This window comes from Drosophila montana, unplaced genomic scaffold (genome assembly GCF_035044405.1).
Source record: "Drosophila montana isolate Dmon_TW-CO22-7 unplaced genomic scaffold, ASM3504440v1 contig_1624_1, whole genome shotgun sequence".
In the NCBI taxonomy this organism is placed as follows: Eukaryota; Metazoa; Arthropoda; class Insecta; order Diptera; family Drosophilidae; genus Drosophila; species Drosophila montana.
This window is the reverse complement of record NW_026996559.1, coordinates 5,129,607-5,150,234: the sequence shown is the minus strand read 5'-3', so window position 1 is coordinate 5,150,234 and position 20,628 is coordinate 5,129,607. Positions and strand designations below refer to the sequence as shown.

The 20,628-nt window shown below is 44.5% G+C and overlaps 3 protein-coding genes across 4 annotated transcripts; all 3 read left to right on the top strand.

Annotated features, from left to right (window-relative positions):
- The first annotated feature begins 1,658 nt into the window (after window positions 1–1,658).
- On the top strand, window positions 1,659–6,301 carry LOC135439982 (protein stoned-A). 2 transcript variants are annotated; one of them, XM_064698925.1, is made up of 3 exons: window positions 1,659–1,901; window positions 3,519–4,805; window positions 4,991–6,301. In XM_064698925.1, exons 2-3 carry the CDS (start codon window positions 3,548–3,550, stop codon window positions 6,271–6,273), a joined length of 2,541 nt encoding a protein of 846 aa, XP_064554995.1. In that variant the 5' UTR covers window positions 1,659–1,901; window positions 3,519–3,547; the 3' UTR covers window positions 6,274–6,301. The 2 variants fall into 2 exon arrangements, with proteins under 2 accessions (XP_064554995.1, XP_064554987.1); XM_064698917.1 differs by lacking the exon at window positions 1,659–1,901 and adding an exon at window positions 2,695–3,105.
- Window positions 6,302–6,320: 19 nt separating this feature from the next.
- Window positions 6,321–13,078, top strand: LOC135439977 (protein stoned-B). Its single transcript, XM_064698904.1, has 6 exons — window positions 6,321–8,100; window positions 8,165–9,431; window positions 9,491–9,742; window positions 9,803–9,984; window positions 10,048–10,258; window positions 10,578–13,078. Exons 1-6 carry the CDS (start codon window positions 6,321–6,323, stop codon window positions 10,720–10,722), a joined length of 3,837 nt encoding a protein of 1,278 aa, XP_064554974.1. The 3' UTR covers window positions 10,723–13,078.
- A 5,594-nt stretch (window positions 13,079–18,672) lies between these two features.
- LOC135440547 (farnesol dehydrogenase) lies at window positions 18,673–19,629 on the top strand. The gene is made up of 2 exons (XM_064699790.1): window positions 18,673–19,263; window positions 19,317–19,629. Exons 1-2 carry the CDS (start codon window positions 18,673–18,675, stop codon window positions 19,482–19,484), a joined length of 759 nt encoding a protein of 252 aa, XP_064555860.1. The 3' UTR covers window positions 19,485–19,629.
- Window positions 19,630–20,628: the final 999 nt, after the last annotated feature.

Below are 20,628 nucleotides of genomic sequence, written 5' to 3'. Positions count from 1 at the left end.
TTATTTATTTTTATTCATCCATACAGTTTTTTTATCTTTTATATATGTGATGTATAGCCAGGATTTTTAGTCAGCCTGTAGTTCGGTTTATGGCTCAAACCAACTCGTTGCCTTTAGGTTCGATTCGAATTGCTGGTATTACACATCCCGGACGGATTTTCAAATTTAAATAAAACAATTCAATTTCAAAATTTATAACTGTTCCTTCTACTGAAAACAAACATAGATTGTTAGATATATGTTCTCCTGCAGAGTCCCAAAACTGTGGTCTACCACAGTGATCTACCACATGATCAAATATATCCAGTTTGAGAGCTGAGACTTTCTCAAAAGTTGTTTAAATTTAAGAAAATCATATCTGAAAATAATTTGTTTCGGTTTGGATTTTTTGGGCAATTTCTTTGGCTTAAAATATAAAAAAAAATTAAATGGATTTCCGGCTTTCAACAGGTTCGATTGAAGTAGATACTTTTAACCTAACCTTTAAATAGCAATTACCACTTGGTAACCTTGGCATTTATCGGAAACGAGCCAGCTTAAATAAATCACCATTAAAGTGGAGAAACATATTCGATTCCTTTGTTGAAGCTTTTCGAATTAATTCAATTTAAGCTGTTTTTCCGCCTCAGGGCTGCGCAATGCGGTTCTGCTGCTTTTGCGTGACTCACGAGTAGCTCACGGGCTACCAGTCACGAGTCACGCGCACGCGCCTGATCAAATGTCAAGTGTTAAAACCGATGAAAGCGACAACAATGACAGGACTTGATTTGTTTTTGTCTCTGCTGCAACCCCCGCATATTCTCACGCTCATGCTTTCGCTCTCTCTCACTCTCCCTCTCTCTCTCTCTCTCTCTCTCTCTCTCTCTCTCTGCCTCTCTCACTCTCGTTATCTTTGCGAGCGCGAAAGCTTCAGTTGTTTTTGTTAAAGAAGCTTATGCCTTCGGGCTTATCACGTCACAGCTTTCTGGCACAGCAGGACCTCCCCACAGGACAAACGACGTCAGCTGTGTGCATGTGTGTGTGTGTGTGGGCACGTGTTCTTGTGTATGTACATGTTGAAAGTTTTTGGTGCGCGCTATTCGCGCAGCTTTTGCGGCAAAGCTTTTGAAGGATACCGCTGCGTTTGGCAAAAAAGCATTTCCTATGAGTTTTCTTGGCATTCCCATTCATTCTGTGCTTGATTTCCCGATAGTTCGAATCAGAGGTAACAGAGCAAAAAGCCATTCAAAGTTAATATAAATAAAATCCAGCAAAAACCGAACCAATACCCAAAAGCCACAATTAATATCTAAATAATAATTGATTTGCTCAATTTGGAGCTCAGAAATAGTTTGTTTTTTTAATTGTTCTTTAAACGTGCGCAAGAGTGAGACGTAAGTTGCATAATTTTCAAATCGAAAGAGAAACAAGAAGCGAAGGGAGTGGAAAAATCTAACCAATTTGCACGGTGCAGTTACAATTATTTTCCTTTATTTATATTTTTTTGTCAAGATTTTCTTTGGAAATTGTGAGTGATTGAAAATCGCTGAGAAAAGCCAAGAAAAACTATCAGAAAACCGAAAGCTGATGAAGGAAAACTTTTTCATAACGTGTTTGACATGTGAACAAAAAAAGAAGAGAAAAAAAACGTGTAAAACGTACATTTGTGTGCGATTGTGTGTGTGCGAGATGTGTGCGTAGGCGCGTTCTGCTCTGGACAGTACTAGTGTGCACTGAACATATCGCTCTCTCTTCCCTTCTTCAGCAGCGTACCACATACTATATCTTTTTTTCAGCCCTCCGCTCTGAGTGCGCCTCAGAACCATCGATTTTTCCGAGCTTTAACAAAAACGCCAACAACAACAACAACAGCACAAGGAACAACAACGGCAACAGCAAGAACAACAAGTATAAGAAAAAAGGTACTACTGCCCCCCATTTTCATTGACGTTTGTCCTTTTTTTTCCGTACTCTTATTTTGTGTAGCTGCCCCCCCTTTGACGCATGTAACCAAGTGGCCTCAGCACCTTTTGCGTATTTCGTAATATTTTTAATGCCATTGCCTTTGTGCTCGACAATTTCCATTAAACGAATGTTGACAATTAGCCCGGAAATCTATTTGCTTCTGTACACCCTTGAGGCTTACACTCCAAGAAAGTGTATCTCAGTTGCAATGAAAGGTATCGCACTTTCAAGATCAGAGCAGAGAGTGTATTGGTTAGTGAAATGCTTGGTTCATCAGGCTTCAGAGCTTTTGACTAATGGTGTGGATATCTTTTAAGATAGGATTTTGTTTTAGTTTTATGGGTGGAAATCAAATATTCCTCCTTATATTTATAAAAATTATCACCATTTTAAAATGTTTTCGTTAAAATATAAATCGTACAATGTTTGTCAGACAATCAGACAATTCACATTTGTGATAATATACAAGGTTTATTATAACATCAATAAAATTGATGAAATTTAACTTCAATCTGATTAGCTATTAAAAATTTGTATGATGGTTTCCCTTAAGAAAAGAAAATAGATAATATATAGGAAAAATTTAGTTTTTTTCAGAAAATCGTGAATTTCGAAGTAAAACGTAAATTTTCTTATATCGTAAGCATTTTCTCAAGCTCGGGCGGTACTTTAGAAAAGATAAAAGATATAAATGCCACTCAGATGATTAATGTTGCACGCTGCAGGGCGGCGCAGGTGTCCAATTTCGTTTTCATTACCAACTGACCATGGACTACTGTCATTTTGCCCAGTGTAAGATAAAGCTGTAATATTGTTGTTGCTGTTGGTGTGTTTGTTGTAGCTGCTGTGGTGAATTGTAGTGTGGTGAAAAAGCTTTACCAAGTGGCAAGTTCATGAGTAGGTACACAATTGTGTCAATCCGCTGCTCGAAAAGTGTCCGCATGTATGTGTACGCGTGTGTGTGTGTGTGGGCGAGTGTGTCCAAAGAGCGTTTGAATTTTTCCATGCAACATTCGCAGTGGAAAGCCAATTGAAACAAGCTAATAAAATATATCAAATGTTTAATGAAAACGCACGATAACACCAGGAAAAGCGTCGAAAAGTTTTCGTTAAGTATTTCGGCAAATATTCTGGACATTGCGAGGGGTCAACGGTGCGGCGGTGAGTGTCTTCGTGTCTAACCCATTGCCAAATAGCCAAATCCCTATTACTCATTCAACACATCGATAGAATTTATACAAATATATATATAGTATATATGAATGCGTAAATTTGTATACCCAAAAGTAGTGAGTGTGAACAGAAAGCTTCCTTCAGTTATTGCGTACTTTGAATACTCTACCTGAGATAAGATGCTGTATCCGTTTTAATCGTTTACTGTATATATGATTCGTAGCTTACATAATTATTAATGCTCGCGCCAGTCCTCCTCGCCCTCCTGTAGAGTACGTTTCAGTTAGATCCACATACACGCATGCATTATATGGACGTTTGTATGTATGTATGTGCGTATACACAATTTTGTACTAGATGTTTGTATGTGTGCCGGTGTGTGTGTACATTTGTATTTGCAGACCGATCTCGATGTCTCCGCAATTAGATAATGCTTAAGTTACCAAAAGGCTTAAAAAAGAAAAAGAAGAAGTCGAAAAAGGACCAAGAACTCTTCACCGAAGAGGAGCTCGAGCAGTACAAGCGTGAGCTCAAAGCCAAACAGGAGGCTGCCGCCAACAAATCAGACGCTGGCGAATCGGACGCAGCATCGGACGTCGAGGGCGCAGCAGCCACATCCAGTCGATCACATACAGTTTCGGCAACCACATCAGCCTTTGCGGCAACGGGCACTGCCCACGAGCAGCAGCAGCAGCAGCAGACCGCTGACGCTGGCGACGAAGAATGGGCCAAGTTTAAGGCGCTAACCTCAGGTGTCGATACTATATTACACAAGACACAGGACGAGCTTGATCGCATCAAGAAGGAATCCTTTTATCAACGCCTGCCCTCGGCAGCCGAAAAGAAGAAGCAGGAGGAAGAGGAGGCCGCTCGACGTGAGGCGGCAAGACTCGAACGCGAACGTCAACTAGCCGCTGAGCGCGAGGCGAACCGTGACAAATTAGCGGAGGCCGTTGTCCAACTTTCCGACTCGGACGACGACCAGCAGGACGAGGTCGATGACATCTTTGCCACTGACTATATCGAGGCAATTACCAGCGGTGAACTGCAACTAACTGCCGTACCCGATTCACCCGTGCTTGACCTAAACGACGGACCCGATCCCTTTGATACCGCTTACGCGGAGAAGGTCATTGTTGGCGCCGACAAGGCCAAGGGCAACAAGAAACTCGTCAGTCTCGGCGCCGCCGTTGAGGTGCTATCTGGCCGCGTCGATCGCGAACACGCACTCGCCCTAGCCAATCCCAAGCGGAAGCTGCGCAAGGGCATACAGAATCTACTGCTCAGCGAAAGCGTTGAGCTAGCCGATCCCGAAGCGGATCTCTTAGGTGCCGAGCCCCAGCATAATCTACTCGACGATCTCGTCGATGACGCGCCCGAATGTGTAGGGCCCATTGACTTAAGCGTTTCGCTGCACTTGCATTTGATAAAGCCCCAGAGAGTCGACGAGGACGAGGAGGAGGGCGACGAGGGACTTGGCCAGCTCAATCCCGATCTAGCCGAGTTTGATGCTCTCAAAGACGAGGAGGACGACGAGTTTGCAGAACTAGCAGCAGAATCTCTAACCAAAAAGGAGGAGGTTACCATAGTTAATCAGGTTCTGCTGCCGCCTGCGGAGCTACTCGCCGAAGCCGCGGCAGAAGCCAGTTGGGCAGAGTTTGAACCCGAGCCTGAAGAGCAAACATCAGGTAAGCGCTCACAATCTTAAGCATAGGCGGTACGGAAATAAATATTGATTGGCTCTCGAAATACCCTTTCCAAGTCTCCTTTGGAATGCTCATTCAATGACATGCAGACAGAGAATCCTTCACAAATGAAACGTTCCTCTTATCCTTATTAATTATGATATTTATCTAAACTCATATCGTTTCAGGTAAGCCGAAACGTCCACCGCCACCGGGTCGTCCTGCCACTGGACCGCACATTGTGCCCGGCGCTATCTACGTTAGCGACGACGAGGCCGACGCAAACCTAGACGACGATCCGTTCAACACTTACTACGCAGAACAGGTGATCAAAAAGACAACTGTACTCGAACAGGACGACGATTTCGATCCGCGTGCCGAGGAGCCAGCTGCCGATTCGAATTCACTAGCGGCACCGGGTCGGGATCTTTTGGCTGGCAGTGCAACCGATCTGAGCAAGGTTGTGCCAGCGCCACTTGCGCCCACGCTAAGCGTCGATCAGCAGGAGGAGGACTTTGATCCCTTCGATACATCGGCCATCAACGCACTCGTTCAGCCCAAGGCCACAGAGCTGCGATTTCTGGAGCGTGAGTTGCTCAACGAAACCGGCTCAAGCCTAAAGCACTCGCTAAGCGATCCGGACTTTGATCCGCGTGCAGGCCAGCCGGAGATCGTCGCGGCGCCAGTGCAAGTAGCTCAGATTTCCGCCCCGGACCCGGAATTCGACTGTGCACGTCGCAAATCGTCGCTGAGCCTTAATATCCAGAGCAAGAGCGTGGGCTTTTTGGTGCCCTCGCAGGATTTGCTAGCCGCCAGTAATGACGGTTGTCTTGGTGCCAATAAGAAGCCACTGACACCTTACTACGCACCTGCCGCCCAGCCCATTGCCGAGCGTGAGTCGGAGGATCCGTTTGACACGTCGTATGTGCCCGAAGCCAAGCTCAGTGACATTGAGCTGAAGCACATTGAGGCCGATCTAATCACAGAACCAACATTGAAGCACAGCTTATCCGATCCAGACTTTAATCCGCGCGCACCGCCCACACCCGTGCCAGCTGAGGTTCTGCTGGCCGTCGAGGAGAATATCAATATAAAGGTATTGACGCCCGCTCAGGAGCGCAGACGGCTGCCAAGCAACGTGCAGCTGGACGAGGACCTGGAGCTTGATCCATTCGACACCTCAATCGCAGCCAATTTACAGCCAGGACAGACAGAACTAAAGCTGCTCGAGAACGAGCTACTGCCCGAGAGCGCCAAGCAGCCCATCACCGGTGTTCTCGATACTCAGAGCGACGCACAGGAGCTGGGACTGGGCGATAAGGTGCTGACGCCGTCGCTGCCCGACCGCACAACACAGGAACTGCTAGAGCAGCAACAGAATATTGATCCTTTCGACACTTCCATAGCGGAGAATCTAGCGCCAGGCGAAACGGAAATCAAGCTCCTGGAGAGCGAGCTCATCGAGCGCTAAGCAAAGTCTGGAAACACAAACAAATCAAGCGGAAGCAAACAAAAAAGATGGCCAATCCGTTTTTGATGGACGACGACCTGGATAGTGGCGATGTGGCCGTGAATCCGTTTTTAGTGCAAACCGAATCCGAGGCGGGCGAGTCGGAGAACCCATTCGGCGAGGCTGCCTCTAATCCGTTCGCTTTTGGTGGCGATGAGCTGGAAACGGAGGCAGAGCCTGTTGCTGACATCGATGCAGCCATGAGCTTCTTTGGCACCACCATCGAGGCCGAGGACGATGCGCTAAGTCTCAAGTCAGCCGCCGAGGAGGACGATGAGGGGAAGAAGGCGGCTGCGCCACCACCACGTCCACAGCCTCCGCAAAGCACGCAGGAGCTAATAAACACCGTCTCCAGCCAGTTGGACGAGACCAGCTCGGAACTCTTGGGCCGCATACCGGCCACCCGCTCACCAAGTCCCGTGTCCATGCGCGACCTGCACTCTCCCAGCCCGACGCCCGACTCTGGGCTGGCCGACCTGCTCGATGTGGATGTGTCGGACAGTGGCTCCAGTGCACATAACCAAGCCATTGAGGCGGATCTCATGGGCGGCAGCATAGGCGCACCAGCAGCTCCGTCGCCGCTCGACAATCCCTTTGGCGTGCCAACGGCGGTACCCAGTCTGCAGGCCATGACGCCCATGCCTTCACCGGCCAAGCAGCAGCCACCGCGCCCGCCACCACCGCGCCCGGTGCCACCACGGCCAACGCCGCCAGCTCACATACAGGGGCATGGACAGCAGCAGCCAGCGCCGCCGCCGCAACGTCCACCGCCACCATCTGCGCAGCCGGCTCCCGCCGCTGCCGATGCGGATGATCTGCTGGACATGTTTGGTAGCAGCAGCAAGCCGGCAAAGCCACCGCCGCCTAAGACCAAGGAGGATATACTTAGTCTTTTTGAGCAGCCAGCTGTGGCACCAGCGGTAGCTGCCAAACCAGATTTGCTCAACGATGATCTACCGGAGTCGCAGGCGGGCACTGAGCCCATCTTCACCTCGCTACTGATTCGGCCCGATGACAGCACCCATGACATTACCTTACAGCCACAGCCGGCCACTGTGGCCACGCTCATAGCGGCTTCACAGGAATCACTGCAACGGCAGCGGGCGCCCACGCCGGACATTGAGATTACTACGGTTGAGGATTTGCCGCGCTCCGATGACGAGGAGGAGCCGACACCAACGCCAGTTGCCCAGCAGCAGCCGCAGCCACCAGACGATCCCGAGCCGAAACCGAAACCGGAGCCGGAACTGGGACCGGAGCCGGAACAGGAGCCGGAGCCGGAACCGGAACAGGAGCCAGTAAAGCAACAGCTAGAGCAGGAACCGGAGTCCGAGCAACCAATTGCCATAGAGTCGGACCAAAGCCCACCTACGGAGTCGGCGGCCACCGCACAGATCGTACACGAATCCAACATAGTGCTGGGAAGCGATGAGCCGGAGCAAATGGACACTGGTCTCGACTTTCCTGGCCTGGCCAGCGGTCAGCTGTCTGCCAATCCCTTTGCCAGCCCCGAGGAGGAGGACGATCCGAGCTTTAGGCCGGTGCCGATTGTCAGCAACATCTTTGCTGTGGGCGAGACCGAAGTGGAGATGCCGCCAGAGGTACAGCCCCGCGCTGTGCCACCAGTTCCGCCACCAGCTGCCAGCTATGTGAGCAACATCTTTGCAGCAGAACCGGATGAGTTTGATGCATTCTCGGCCAAATTTGACTCGGTGAAAAAGGACAACATCAGCATACTGGACGGCTTCGGAGGTGGATCAGGCGCCATAACACCCACGGGTGGCGATGGTAAGTAAACGAACCACCCGAGTCCATGGCTTTTGTGACTCCGTTGATTTATTGTCTCTTGCAGCTTGGGGCGACAGCGCCTTTGGTTCGTCTACGACAACGGCGAATGCCTTTGGCGAGGTCAACTCGGCGGACGATGGTTTCGGCAATGAGGATGACGATTTCTATGCCATGCAGGCGCCGGTCCGTGCTGACTCCGTGGAGTCCGTGGACAAAGAGTTCAGCGTGGTCATCAGGCCCAAGGTAGAGGGCGCGTCTGGTGTGGCACCGCAGCTGGCGCCACCACCGCCACCGGCGCGCACAGTGGTGCAGGCAACAACGGAACCGACAACCATATCGCCACCAGCGGCGACAGTGAATCCGTTCGAGGATGTTACTGGTTTCCCGGCACCGTCGGCCACGGAGGGCAGCATAAAGCGCACAGACTCGCAGGACACGCCACAGACGCCTCTGTTTGACGAGGATGTGTCGCAACCACTGGAAGAATTCCCGCGGCTGAATTACGTCGGCCCCGGCTGGGAGATGCAGCTGCGTCAGCCCAACAAAAAGAAAATCACGGGTCAGCGTTTCTGGAAGAAGATTTTTGTGCGGCTGGTGGTGCAGAACGATGTGCCGGTGGTCCAGCTGCTCAACCAGGCCGGCGACAAACAGCCATTCCAGGAGCTGCCGCTGCAGCCCTCCTACTCGGTCTCCGAGATTGGCGCCCAGCAGTACGATCAGTTTGGCAAGATCTTCACCATGAAGCTCCAATATATATTCTACAAAGAGCGGCCCGGCGTCCGACCCGGCCAGGTGACCAAAGCAGAGCGCATTACCAACAAGCTGACCAAGTTCGCACAATATGCCATCGCTGGCGACTATGAGGGCGTCAAGGAGTTTGGCAGCGATCTCAAGAAGCTCGGCCTGCCTGTGGAGCATGCGCCGCAATCGTCGCAGCTCTTTAAAATTGGCTCCATGAACTACGAGGACTTGAAACAGTTCTCCGTTTGCATTGAGGAGGCCCTCTTCAAGCTGCCAGCACTGCGCGAGCGCGCTCTCACCTACAAAATGGAAGAAGTGCAGGTGACGGCAGTCGATGAGATCACAGTCGAGCAGGACTACGAGGGCAAGATACTGAAGCAGATAGCGCGCGTGCGCCTTTTCTTTCTCGCTTTTCTCACGGGCATGCCCACCATTGAGCTGGGCGTCAACGATATGTGGCGCCAGGGCAAGGAGGTGGTTGGCCGACACGACATCATACCCGTGGCCACCGAGGAATGGATACGTCTGGAGGCTGTCGAGTTCCATAGCGTTGTCAATCAGCAGGAGTACGAGCGCACACGCACCATCAAGTATGTGGTAGTATGGTAGACACTTGTTACCACGTTGTCTAAGTCGTTTGTTCCTGTAGGTTTCAGCCGCCAGATGCCAACTACATTGAACTGCTGCGCTTCCGTGTGCGTCCTCCGAAGAATCGTGAACTTCCGCTGCAGCTAAAGGCCACCTGGTGCGTTACCGGCAACAAGGTGGAACTGCGCGCCGACATACTTGTTCCAGGCTTTACCTCGCGTAAGCTGGGCCAGATACCCTGCGAGGATGTCTCAGTGCGTTTCCCCATACCCGAGTGCTGGATTTATCTGTTCCGCGTGGAGAAGCACTTCAGGTGCGCCTCGTTATCTGCTCGCAAGCGATTGTAGCTCCTATCTAACCTTTGCATTCACAGATACGGCTCCGTGAAGTCGGCACATCGACGCACTGGTAAGATCAAGGGCATTGAGCGCATATTGGGCGCTGTGGACACGCTCCAGGAGTCGCTCATCGAGGTGACCTCCGGCCAGGCAAAGTACGAGCATCACCATCGCGCCATTGTCTGGCGCTGTCCGCGTCTGCCCAAGGAAGGTCAGGGTAAGTAGTGGACCATCAATTGGCCCAGTTGCTGTCCATGCTCAGCACTTGAACTCTTGACAGGCGCCTATACCACACATCAGCTGGTCTGCCGCATGGCACTCACATCGTATGACCAAATACCCAGCGAACTGGCGCCATACGCATTCGTGGAATTTACAATGCCCGCCACGCAGGTCTCGCATACCACCGTGCGCTCTGTGAGCGTGCAGGACTCCGATGCCGATGAGCCGCCGGAGAAGTACGTCCGCTACCTAGCACGGCATGAGTACAAGTAAGTACCAGATGAGCTGCTGACTAGAGATGGGTGCGGACCTTGCTTTTTATAGGCACGATAAAGCACGAAAAATAGCTAAGTCGATTATTGGGCAATAACTGAGTATAGCAGCTAATCTTACACCTGTATCTGGGGTTTGTCCCCATGCTTTTTATATCCAGTACCAAAATATAATATTAGCTTAAAGGTACAGACTTTTTTGTATTAGGACATATTTCGTGTTCGTGCCTCCGTGCCCATCTCTACTGCAGACCAACTAGTTATTGTGATCTAATTTTGTATCTCTACCTCTCTCTCTCTCTTTCTCATATTTTAGAGTTGGCATCGAGACCACGCACGGCGAGTCCACGAATGCGTATTTGGCGGCAACGCGACCCATACGCGAGGAGCCCGCCCCTGTGGCCACCAAGCCGGCTGCCTCGCCGGTGCCACCAAGTGACTCGGACTCGGACTCGAACTAAGCAGTTGCTGAGTGCCAGTTGAACGACTTGGTGGTTCAGTTCCAATAATCAGCGATTTTCTGTAGATATTTTCCTTGAGCGCAAACAACGCCAAAGCACTCCAGCCTCAACATCCGGTATTTGGTTTTCTTTCGTGTTCTCATCGTATGATAATTTAATTTGGCATGCTCCCAGTGGACTCGATTTGTATCAATTGAGTGCACTGCGAGCAGTTCAAATATATATCTGTAATAATGATTAGTTGACAATAAATACAGGAAAAGCAACACAGACACATGAAGATCGCGTGTGGAACGGCCAAGGAAATATCAAGAATTAATAAGATGGATGGTCAATGGAAAGGTATCGAGCATATAAATGTAGCTGTGTTTGAGTCCTATTGAGTCTTCGGTTCTATATAACAAGCCCATACTAACCATTATACTTACCTATATGTAATCATACCAAATAATTAACAATGTTAATCAAGCGACCAAAGCGAGCGAGACGATCGTATCGTGCGTAAAGTCAACCCATACATATGCATAGGAATAATGGTTAAACAAAAGCACCCAAAACAAAATATACATATACATGCATATATACATGCTTATATATATATATCTACTTCTATATATATATATATATATGTATACATAAATCGAAAGTTCATAGTTATAACCTATAAACAGATGTTACATACATATACATACATATATACCTTAAGCGCAAGCAACAAGACATAAGAAATGAAAAACAATTTCGCAAAACATCGTTCAACTACGATTTAAGATTACGCTGAAGAAATTATTCCAAGCAACATCAGCAAGATCAGCAACAACAAGAGAACTTCGCTAACTTATGAGTGAATGGAAATCTACCAAAACTGGGTCAACAAATGGGTGTATGCAAAGAGCCGGCAGGCCAAGGCACACACCTATAAAAACAAAACACTCTCACTCACGGACACACATACTCTTATACACTGAACAAAATAAACATACATAATTAAAGCTTCGTTTAAATTAATGTGTTAACGCCTCAAAGAATAGTTGAAATTAAAGGAGCATTCGAGTGCAGCAAGGACATGCCGATGTTGGAAAATACTTTGCAGCTTGGAAGTTTCCAACACCAATCGGATGGCAACTCTAAGCAGCGCATGATCATCGTTCAACTAAGCTCATCAAATTGCATACTAAGCAAACTGCAACGGCACCTGCAACTGTAACTGTAAAACTATCCATAGTATATTTAAATGTCAAAGCAAAAATAAACTTAGCTTTATAAAACCAATTGATTTAAATTTATAAATAAATTCAATTTAACTTCAAGCAAAACGGAAATGCATATTCAAATGTTATTGTTGTGAATCAAACTAAATTATATATTCAAATAGATAAATAACTTAAAAAAAAAAAATAAAAAAACAAAAAGATGAAATGATTAAAGGAACGTAAACTAAATGCATATAGAGAAAGCATATTTGTTAAATGGAAGCAAAAGTTTATAAACCAAACTACATACATATATGAAAAAAAAAAAACAAAAGAGTCAAACGAAAAACAAAATATAAATAAATATATATACATACAAAGGATATATATACATACAGTGCATATTGAAATTTAATTGAGTTTAATAGCTGAAATTGCAAAAAAGATTTGTTAATTTAGTGTTTAACGAATATACATACTCAGCTTTCCAGACACCGATCTTCATTTAACTCAAAATCCTGCCTCCCTCCGCCAACACAAAAATGTATTCACAAATTTTGTTGCTTCCTTTTTTTTTGTTTATCACAAACAAATTAACTAAATACACACCCACACACACTTATATGGAAAGCAGAAGAAGAAGAACAAGTTGCAAAATGAAAAACAAATTAACAAAATTTTGAAACGACTCTCAATGGACATTTGAAATCATGCTATATAAATATACACATATACATATATTATAATATAAATTAATGCCCCCTATATGTATATTGTGAGTCCCTAGAAATTATGAGCAAAAATATCTCATTTATTGTATTGTATGTTATTTATTTTACCTACGTTTAAACTTATATATATATATATATACACATAATATATATATATATATATATATATACTTATATGTATCATAAAAAGTGCAAGAAAAATCAACAAAATCCAAATGAAAGGCAAAGAAAAACAAGACAAACCTTCCCCCTAAACACGGAATGACAACTTTCACATGTTATATATTATATATACATATACATAAATGGTATTATCCGATGAACTAAATTCAATATACTGATTATTATTAGCAGAAATCGATGCAAAATGCAGCATGATGGAAAATTATCTAGTCAAATGAGAAAATAAATATTGAGAAACCTACAAATTTAGCCATAAACTTGTTTTCAATTTAAACCGAAACTCAAGTGCGAAGCTTGTAAGTATTATACCATTTGTAATAATAATTTGATAAATATATCGGTTTATGTAATTTAATTTTATTTTTTGTGAGCGTCCTTCGCTGCAGTTGAAAGCCATTTATCATGTGGTTGGCCCTAAAGCCCAGCTAAATCTGGCCAGCATCTACGACTGTTGCAATCAGTGCACATGTGCACAGATTTACCACTCGAAATCCTCGTAAAATATTATGCTCAACTTTCGTCTAAGCATCTCAAGTGCTGACCTCACAGCCTGTGGCTCCCTCCACGGCACAACTTTGACTTGGACCATGGAGAGTTTGTGACGTGCCTTTGTGGCCTGTTTGTGGGGCTCTCTGTGTTGAATGCTAATCATTTCTGTTTGAGCATTGTTTACTCGCCGGAGGCAACTGAACGCAAACTTAGCCAATTAAATGCACTAAATCTGTCAGTTGAGCCACACTGCGTATGAGTAATATTTTCCTTAAACCTTAAATGGGTCAATTGGGTGTTAGCAGAAATATGTTGCAGGAAGAGGACACTATAAAATTTATGTTTATACGACTGAGACTCTTACAGGGACTTCACTTAACTTAAGTAAGCTCTGTTTTATGTTTCTTTTACTCAGTAGAAACGCAGCAATCGAGCTTAAATGACTCTGCTCGCCTAAGTCTGTCAGATAAACTCGATTAATATAACTCTCTATACTTAAATTTATTTTAGGCACTCTTTAATAAGCTAAACTTACAAATAGTCATAAATGAAAATAAGTAAATAACATGTATTATTGTTATGGGAAGACTGGGATCGTAAAGCGAAAGCTAGGCATTAGTGCGAACCGTAGTACCGATCCACCGACAATATCGAACTTGCAACATGGAGTTTAATCATTTATCTTAATAATAATCTATGTTAAGTAGAGAAAGAGCAGGCCAGATCGAGACCCTTGTAAGCCAGTTAGAATATCATAAATTGTCTGCCTAATTCGCGTTTACTTTAGCTCTTTGCAGTACAAGTAGACCTGTCCCAGCTTTAACTTAATCGAATAACGTTCTGGCAAACGTATTGAGACCTGGCTGTCCTGTCGAGTTGAACATCGGAAGCACGTGATGAAAACTCTACTGTCCGACAGTTGGCAGTTAACGTCAAAGATGCTGCTGCAAATTGTGGCAGAAAGGTGGGATGGGGAGGGGGGGGGGTCCGGCAATTTTATGAATTCACCAGCGTCTGGCATAACTGAGTTAGCCAATGACCAAGGCTCAAAGCCAAATCCAAAGCTGTTCATGCAGATACCACAGACCAGCACAAAGTATGCTTCACTTGCTTATTGCTGTCATAGTGGGCCCTCGGCTCAATTCAATCTGTCTACAAAAACGTGCGCCGGCTTTTGCTGAGCTGACAAACAAACAAGTCCCGAATGAATCAATAAATGAGTTGAATAAGTGACACAAGCTGCCGCCGACGAAATGAAGATGTTTACAAATATTAGATTTTGACATCTGGCCACAGCAAAACGATTCCATATTCAATATTCAATAATAATCTGCCAAAGATTGACTGGCATTTCAATTCCATACATATCAATGGAATCGCTTCAATGATGATGAAAATGAGAATTTATAGGCAGAAAGTTAAAGTAAAGTATCGCGCCTACAGCAATAGGAATCATGTAGTGAAAATCTTATTCCAATGATATAACTACTTATTATAAGTATTTATTATTTGTAGAGCAGTTCTTTGGTATCCGCAAGATACTTTTGTTTAGATACATAGATACTTAGTTCTTCCTGCACTTGTCTTCTGCTTTTACTTCGTCCGGGATTTGTATTTATCTAAAAGGATTTGGAATATTGATTCCCGATTCTCACTGTAACTTTCTGAAATCTTACTATGTTAAATATCTTTACTCTGATGCAAGTAAAAGTCTGATTAATTATTTTTCAATTCAACAAACAGATGCACATAAGGCAAGCCCAATACCTAACACACCTTTTATTTGGCTCCAATCTTAAAAGCAGGCGTGGGCTTGGGCTTTCTGCTAGGGAAGCCAAAGAGGTCTTCAAATTGTTGTTAAACCTTTATTAAAACATTTTTGGTAAAAAAAATCGCAGGGAATTTGTTTTGTTTTTATTTAGTGTCTGGATAAAAATTGCTTTTTTATTGCCTTGAAACGCTGCCAATTGCAATTGTTTCTGCTAACGGAAGCACCTGCCATAAACTGGCTGAAAAAAAAAATAGAAAAAGAATCCGGATTTGTGTTGCTCAGTTGGCAACTGACTAAAACTAATTACTGGCGAGCCGCAAAAATAAATTCCATTGCGCATTAAATTCGAATCAATCATGCGGCTTCCTGTGCCCAGGACATTGTCGGCATTTGCAAATCCGACGCATGGCGGAAAGGTACAAAAAGACTAAAGCGATTTGGCAACAAAGTCGTCCCTTGGTTTGCCTTCGGTTAACACAGTTTATGTGAAACATTGTGTGTAGCACTCATGATGCGATTTGCCGATTTTTACGGCCGCCATAACAACGTAAAGTGGTTGCGGCCCCCCTAACTCCATTACCTCCTCCCATCGCTGCCGTCTCGCATCAGCGCATCACCTGCCAGACCATAAAATCCATACGAGCTGGGCTGAACGCATAAAGTGGCCAAATAGCCTAAGGAGACCCCAACCGACTGCGATTTCGACTTGGCCAGATGCGCGCATAATTATGCAATACGGAAAGGACGACGCATTTGGCAAAATGGCTGCCCAGCAAGAGGGGCAACAACAAGCTGAACAACATAGTCCCGCATACCCCACACACACACACACGTTAAGGAATGCTGCGTTTGACGCCTTCGAGGGGTCATGGCAAATGCAAATGGCGCGTGTTCCTGCACCATTCGGTTGTATCCTTTACAGTTGCTGTTGCTGCCAGCACATGTTCTTAGCCTACACACACACATGTGCAGAGCTGCATAATTTGTAGCATATTCTTTCGTGAACGGCTAAAAGGGTCTTCGTTGTCGTCTGGGCGGCATCTTCTGTGCAATATCAAACGAATTAGCATAAAAACTGCAAATTTGAATTATAGCCAGCAGTAACAGCTGCTCCAGCTGCCTCCTATCGGAGGCACCTCTCCCCCCACACACCTCACTGTAAATGCGGTAAATTGGCGCATACTCTTTGTTTCGCCCTCTCAAAGAGCATACTCTGAAAATACGAACCAATGCTAACAAAACGTTTGCGCTATTTTCTATTGATTAGCGAGAAAAGAATGAAATCCGACAAGGTACCTAGAATATAACCATCTAATATTCTCATAAAATCTTTCAAATTTATTTGGTGAATTTATTTATTTTTCCCTTGAATGATATATGTTATGCATTATACATTATTTATAAGTACATTAATATCGATTACCAAATCGACTTTTTCAGATATATGTATATATATGTGGCAACAGATGAGTAAAAAAGACTATAAATTTTCTATGGTGAGTCTTTTTGAAAAACATAATATATCTAATAATTATAATATTATTATTATTAACTGTTTATTTGTTATTTCATAAATATTGTTTTTTACAAAATAAGATAGTTGAAATAATGTAAGTTGTTTTTGGAACAATTTCATATTGCTTTTGATAACCAGAGGATGTGCTACATATATGTAGCTACAGATATATGGTTACTAGAGAAAGAAACCTTGGGTTAATATAGCACCATACTAGTAAGCCGAAGTCAGAAATCTGATTTCCAGAAATACTTGCATGCTACCACGTTCCAGTGTGAGTCAATAGCAATTTTTTTGTGCAAACAGCATGACCATGTTATGCATACCCCATAAAGTATGACGGGTGGACCTCACTTTGCCAATTTGCATGTGCAAATGTAGCTGCAAATGCACATACATACATACTCGTATATATTGAACTATGACCAGTGGCAGCTAAGTAAGCATAACTTATGATATGTAGATGAATTCCTGCATATTGTATATATGTATGTGATGCGGCTCGTCGGTTCGTCTGGCCGTGCGTCTAATGCGCCTAATAGAGCCGGTGTTTGCCCCAAGTTTGGCAGCCAAGAGGATGCCTCGGCTGTGTCTTGGTTGGGCCACTTGTCAGGCGGCGTTTCATTGCTCATTGCTCGTTGCGCTCTCTTCAAATACGTAATCAGTGAAATTTTCATGCACATTTTTCTTTCGTTTTTCTGGGTAAACAAACGGCTCTTTGAGCTGACGCTCAACTTGAAATACGTTTCCCAATTTCCATAAACACGTGTGCAAATAACACGTGTGCTCAGGCTCCGGCATCTGTTGGGCTGGGCGGGGAATGTTCGGGGCGTTATATAGGGGCTGGTTGAGTGTACCCTTAACATTAGCTAACTATTGCCGGCATTTGATTGAAGGCGCACTACGTAGGGTCTACGTTATTCTTATTTGAGTTTCGGCGCTGTCAAATGCGCCTCAAATTGATTTTTATTTTCATTTCAAAGGAAAACTTTTCTGCAGCTGTTCAGCTTTTGTGTTTGTTTTTGCTTTTGTTTCAAGTCTTTATTTTTTGTTTTATTTGTTGCCTTCATGTGTGCAGCTGTGACAAACTTGTGCCCTACACCCTACCGTCTAACCTCTAAGGGGCGCATACCCTTTGTACACCTCGCGTATTGTACACGTATTCTCTCTTCATGGAATTTCCATTAAGCTATTAAATACAAATCGACCTGCAAACTACCATCTGTTTTCCCTGAACAGCCGACAGGCTGTCGTGGCAGTTTTTGGATCTACTTATAAAAGATATATGAGCTCCACTCGGCTTAATTTAAACTTCTGTTGTGGTTATACGTAAACAGCGCGAATCGATTAACTATTTAAAACATTAAATATTCAATTTATGCTTCTATACCCTACCGGGTTCTATACATAGCGTACATGTGTTCTGTTTAAATTCAGATCAATATCTTAAGATTGTTCTTTCAATATGCAATGACATTGGGTGAAAGTAGGATTTTTATGAGAAAACAGTGCTGCCTAGCCATATGTTTTAAAAACCAGTGTTGGTAACGGTAGGTGTAAGTGTTATATCTTTTTAAGTCAAATTAAAATATTTGGATTGTTATTTCAATATGAAATGACATTGGGTGAAAGTGGCATTCATATACGAAAACAGTGTTGCCAAGCAGTACTTGTGGTAAAATGGCATTTATATTAGAAATCAGTGTTTGTAAGCAGTAACACCCACCTAGTTAATCCTATTGCTTGCCAGCGCTGCTTTCTATTAACATTGAAAATTCACAGAAATAAATGCGATTTGTTAACAAAGTGACAGCTGCTGCTCTCATTGCTTGCGGTCTAGACTCTACGCTTGAAGTGATCTGCAGTCACAGCGAAAGCTTATGCAATTGTTGCAGCTGCTGGTAATCCGAGAGCAGTACAGAATTGGAAATCGATGCACTTCCCACATGGGCGCCACCGTGGGGACAGCAGTGAGTGCTTTGAGAGAAGACTACGCCAATGGCTAACCGCGATCAGTTGGCGTTGAGGGTTTCTTTGGGACTGGCGAACAAGTGAAGCCCCATTCAAATGGCAACCGTTGGCATGGAACGTTGGCAGAATTGCATTGCTGTGGTGACTGGTGCCAGTTCAGGCATTGGAGCTGTGCTCAGCAAGCAGCTTGTTGCTGCGGGCGTCATCGTGGTCGCCTTGGCTCGGCGGCTGGACCGGCTGGAGCAGCTGCGTCAGCAGTTGCCAGAGGTACAGCGCGCCCAGCTACATGTCATGCAATGCGACGTGACGAGCGTGGAGTCGGTGAACGCCGCCTTTGATTGGATCGAAGAAGAGCTGGGTGGTGCGGACATCCTGATTAACAATGCGGGCAAGCTATCCGGTGGTCAACTGGTTACCATGCAGTTGGACACAGTGCAAGAACTGCTGCAAACAAACGTGATGGGCGTTGTTTACTGTACACAACGCATTTTCCGATCGGTACGGCAACGCAATACGCCCGGCCATGTGGTGCTCATCAACAGCATTGTGGGTCACTATCTGTTCAATCCGCTGCCCGGCAGCGTTCAGGAGCTGAACATGTATCCGGCCACGAAGCATGCATTGACCGCCATGACAGAGCTCTTCCGTCAGGAGTTTCGCGACCTTAAAAGCCACATAAAGGTCACGGTAAGTAGCCATCCGATTTTGCATTAAGATGAGCTAAATGTGCGCCGCCATAGAGCATTAGCCCGGGCCTGGTGGATACGGATCTGGTGCCGCAGGCCTACAAACGACTGCCCATGCTGCAGCCCGAGGATGTGGCCAATGCCATCATGTATGCTCTGGCAACGCCACCACATGTTCAGGTGCACGAGCTAACCATAAAGCCAATGGGTGAACCGTTTTAGCAGCGTGACATCTGGAGAATACCAGGTTGATTGTAGCCTTAAATGATGTTATATGTAAGCCTCATATACAGGTCTTTACTCTATTTGTATTACAGCATTTTTATGAAACTGTTAGTAACATATTATAAAATGTTAAAAATGGGAATGTTTTTATATATTATATTCAGTTTTTCTTACAGATTTATGAATGCAGCTTCTTAACATAATATTAAATGTTGAAAACGAGCTCTGCTTTATTTAACTTTTCCACTTTTGTATAGCTCTGTATTTTTTTCATGAGAATGCCAAGTCGGTGTCAAATGCTAAGCTAAACCATTTTCATTCTTAACCAACCTGCTTCAGATGTTTTGCATTGATCAATTTCAACAGTTTTTTATTCCTCCCAATAATTGCGAGTAACATTTTTGGCCAAATGCGGAGCTGCCCCTTTTAAAAATCCATCTCAATTTATGGGCTCGACCTATGTAGATGCAAAATCATAAAACCTGCTCTGTTGCCCGGCAGAATATTAATATTACTATTTAGGTAGAATAGGCTGACAAATATGTAATTTGATGGATTTATTTATTAATGGTCGCCAAAACGACTGTCATTAATATATAAAATTTTAAAGCTAAATGCCTATGCAGAATACAAAATGAGGGTTTTTTATTTGCTCGACCGGCCAGCTATGCCCCTAATCACAGCTTATTTTGTCCGTGATGTAAGTAGAATCAATTGCTAAAGGGGAAGCTTTTAGTAGATATCCAAGTATTCTTAAGTAGTTAAGCTATTAAGTTAAAATATATTCTAATTGGAAGAAGGTATAAAAGAGTAGTAGAAAAATGAAAAGGAAGAAAAAGTTGTTGATAAAGACTATATACATGTGATATAGAATAGACAGTGTGCGCCAATAATAATTTTGAATTAAATAAAGTAAGAGATAAGGATTTTTTTATTTTATTAATTTGATCAGCGTTTTGAGATCTTGAATAATATTTTGTATTAATATTCGCCGGGTCTTACGTGCTGTTGTCTAAGATTGTGTAAGAGCTTAATTAATTAATAAAGGCAGAAAGAGAGAGATGGGAGGATTTCTTAGCCTGTCTCTCCTACTTATAAATGGGTGTGCTCTGCGAGTTCTCATAGTCAGCCTGATAGATTT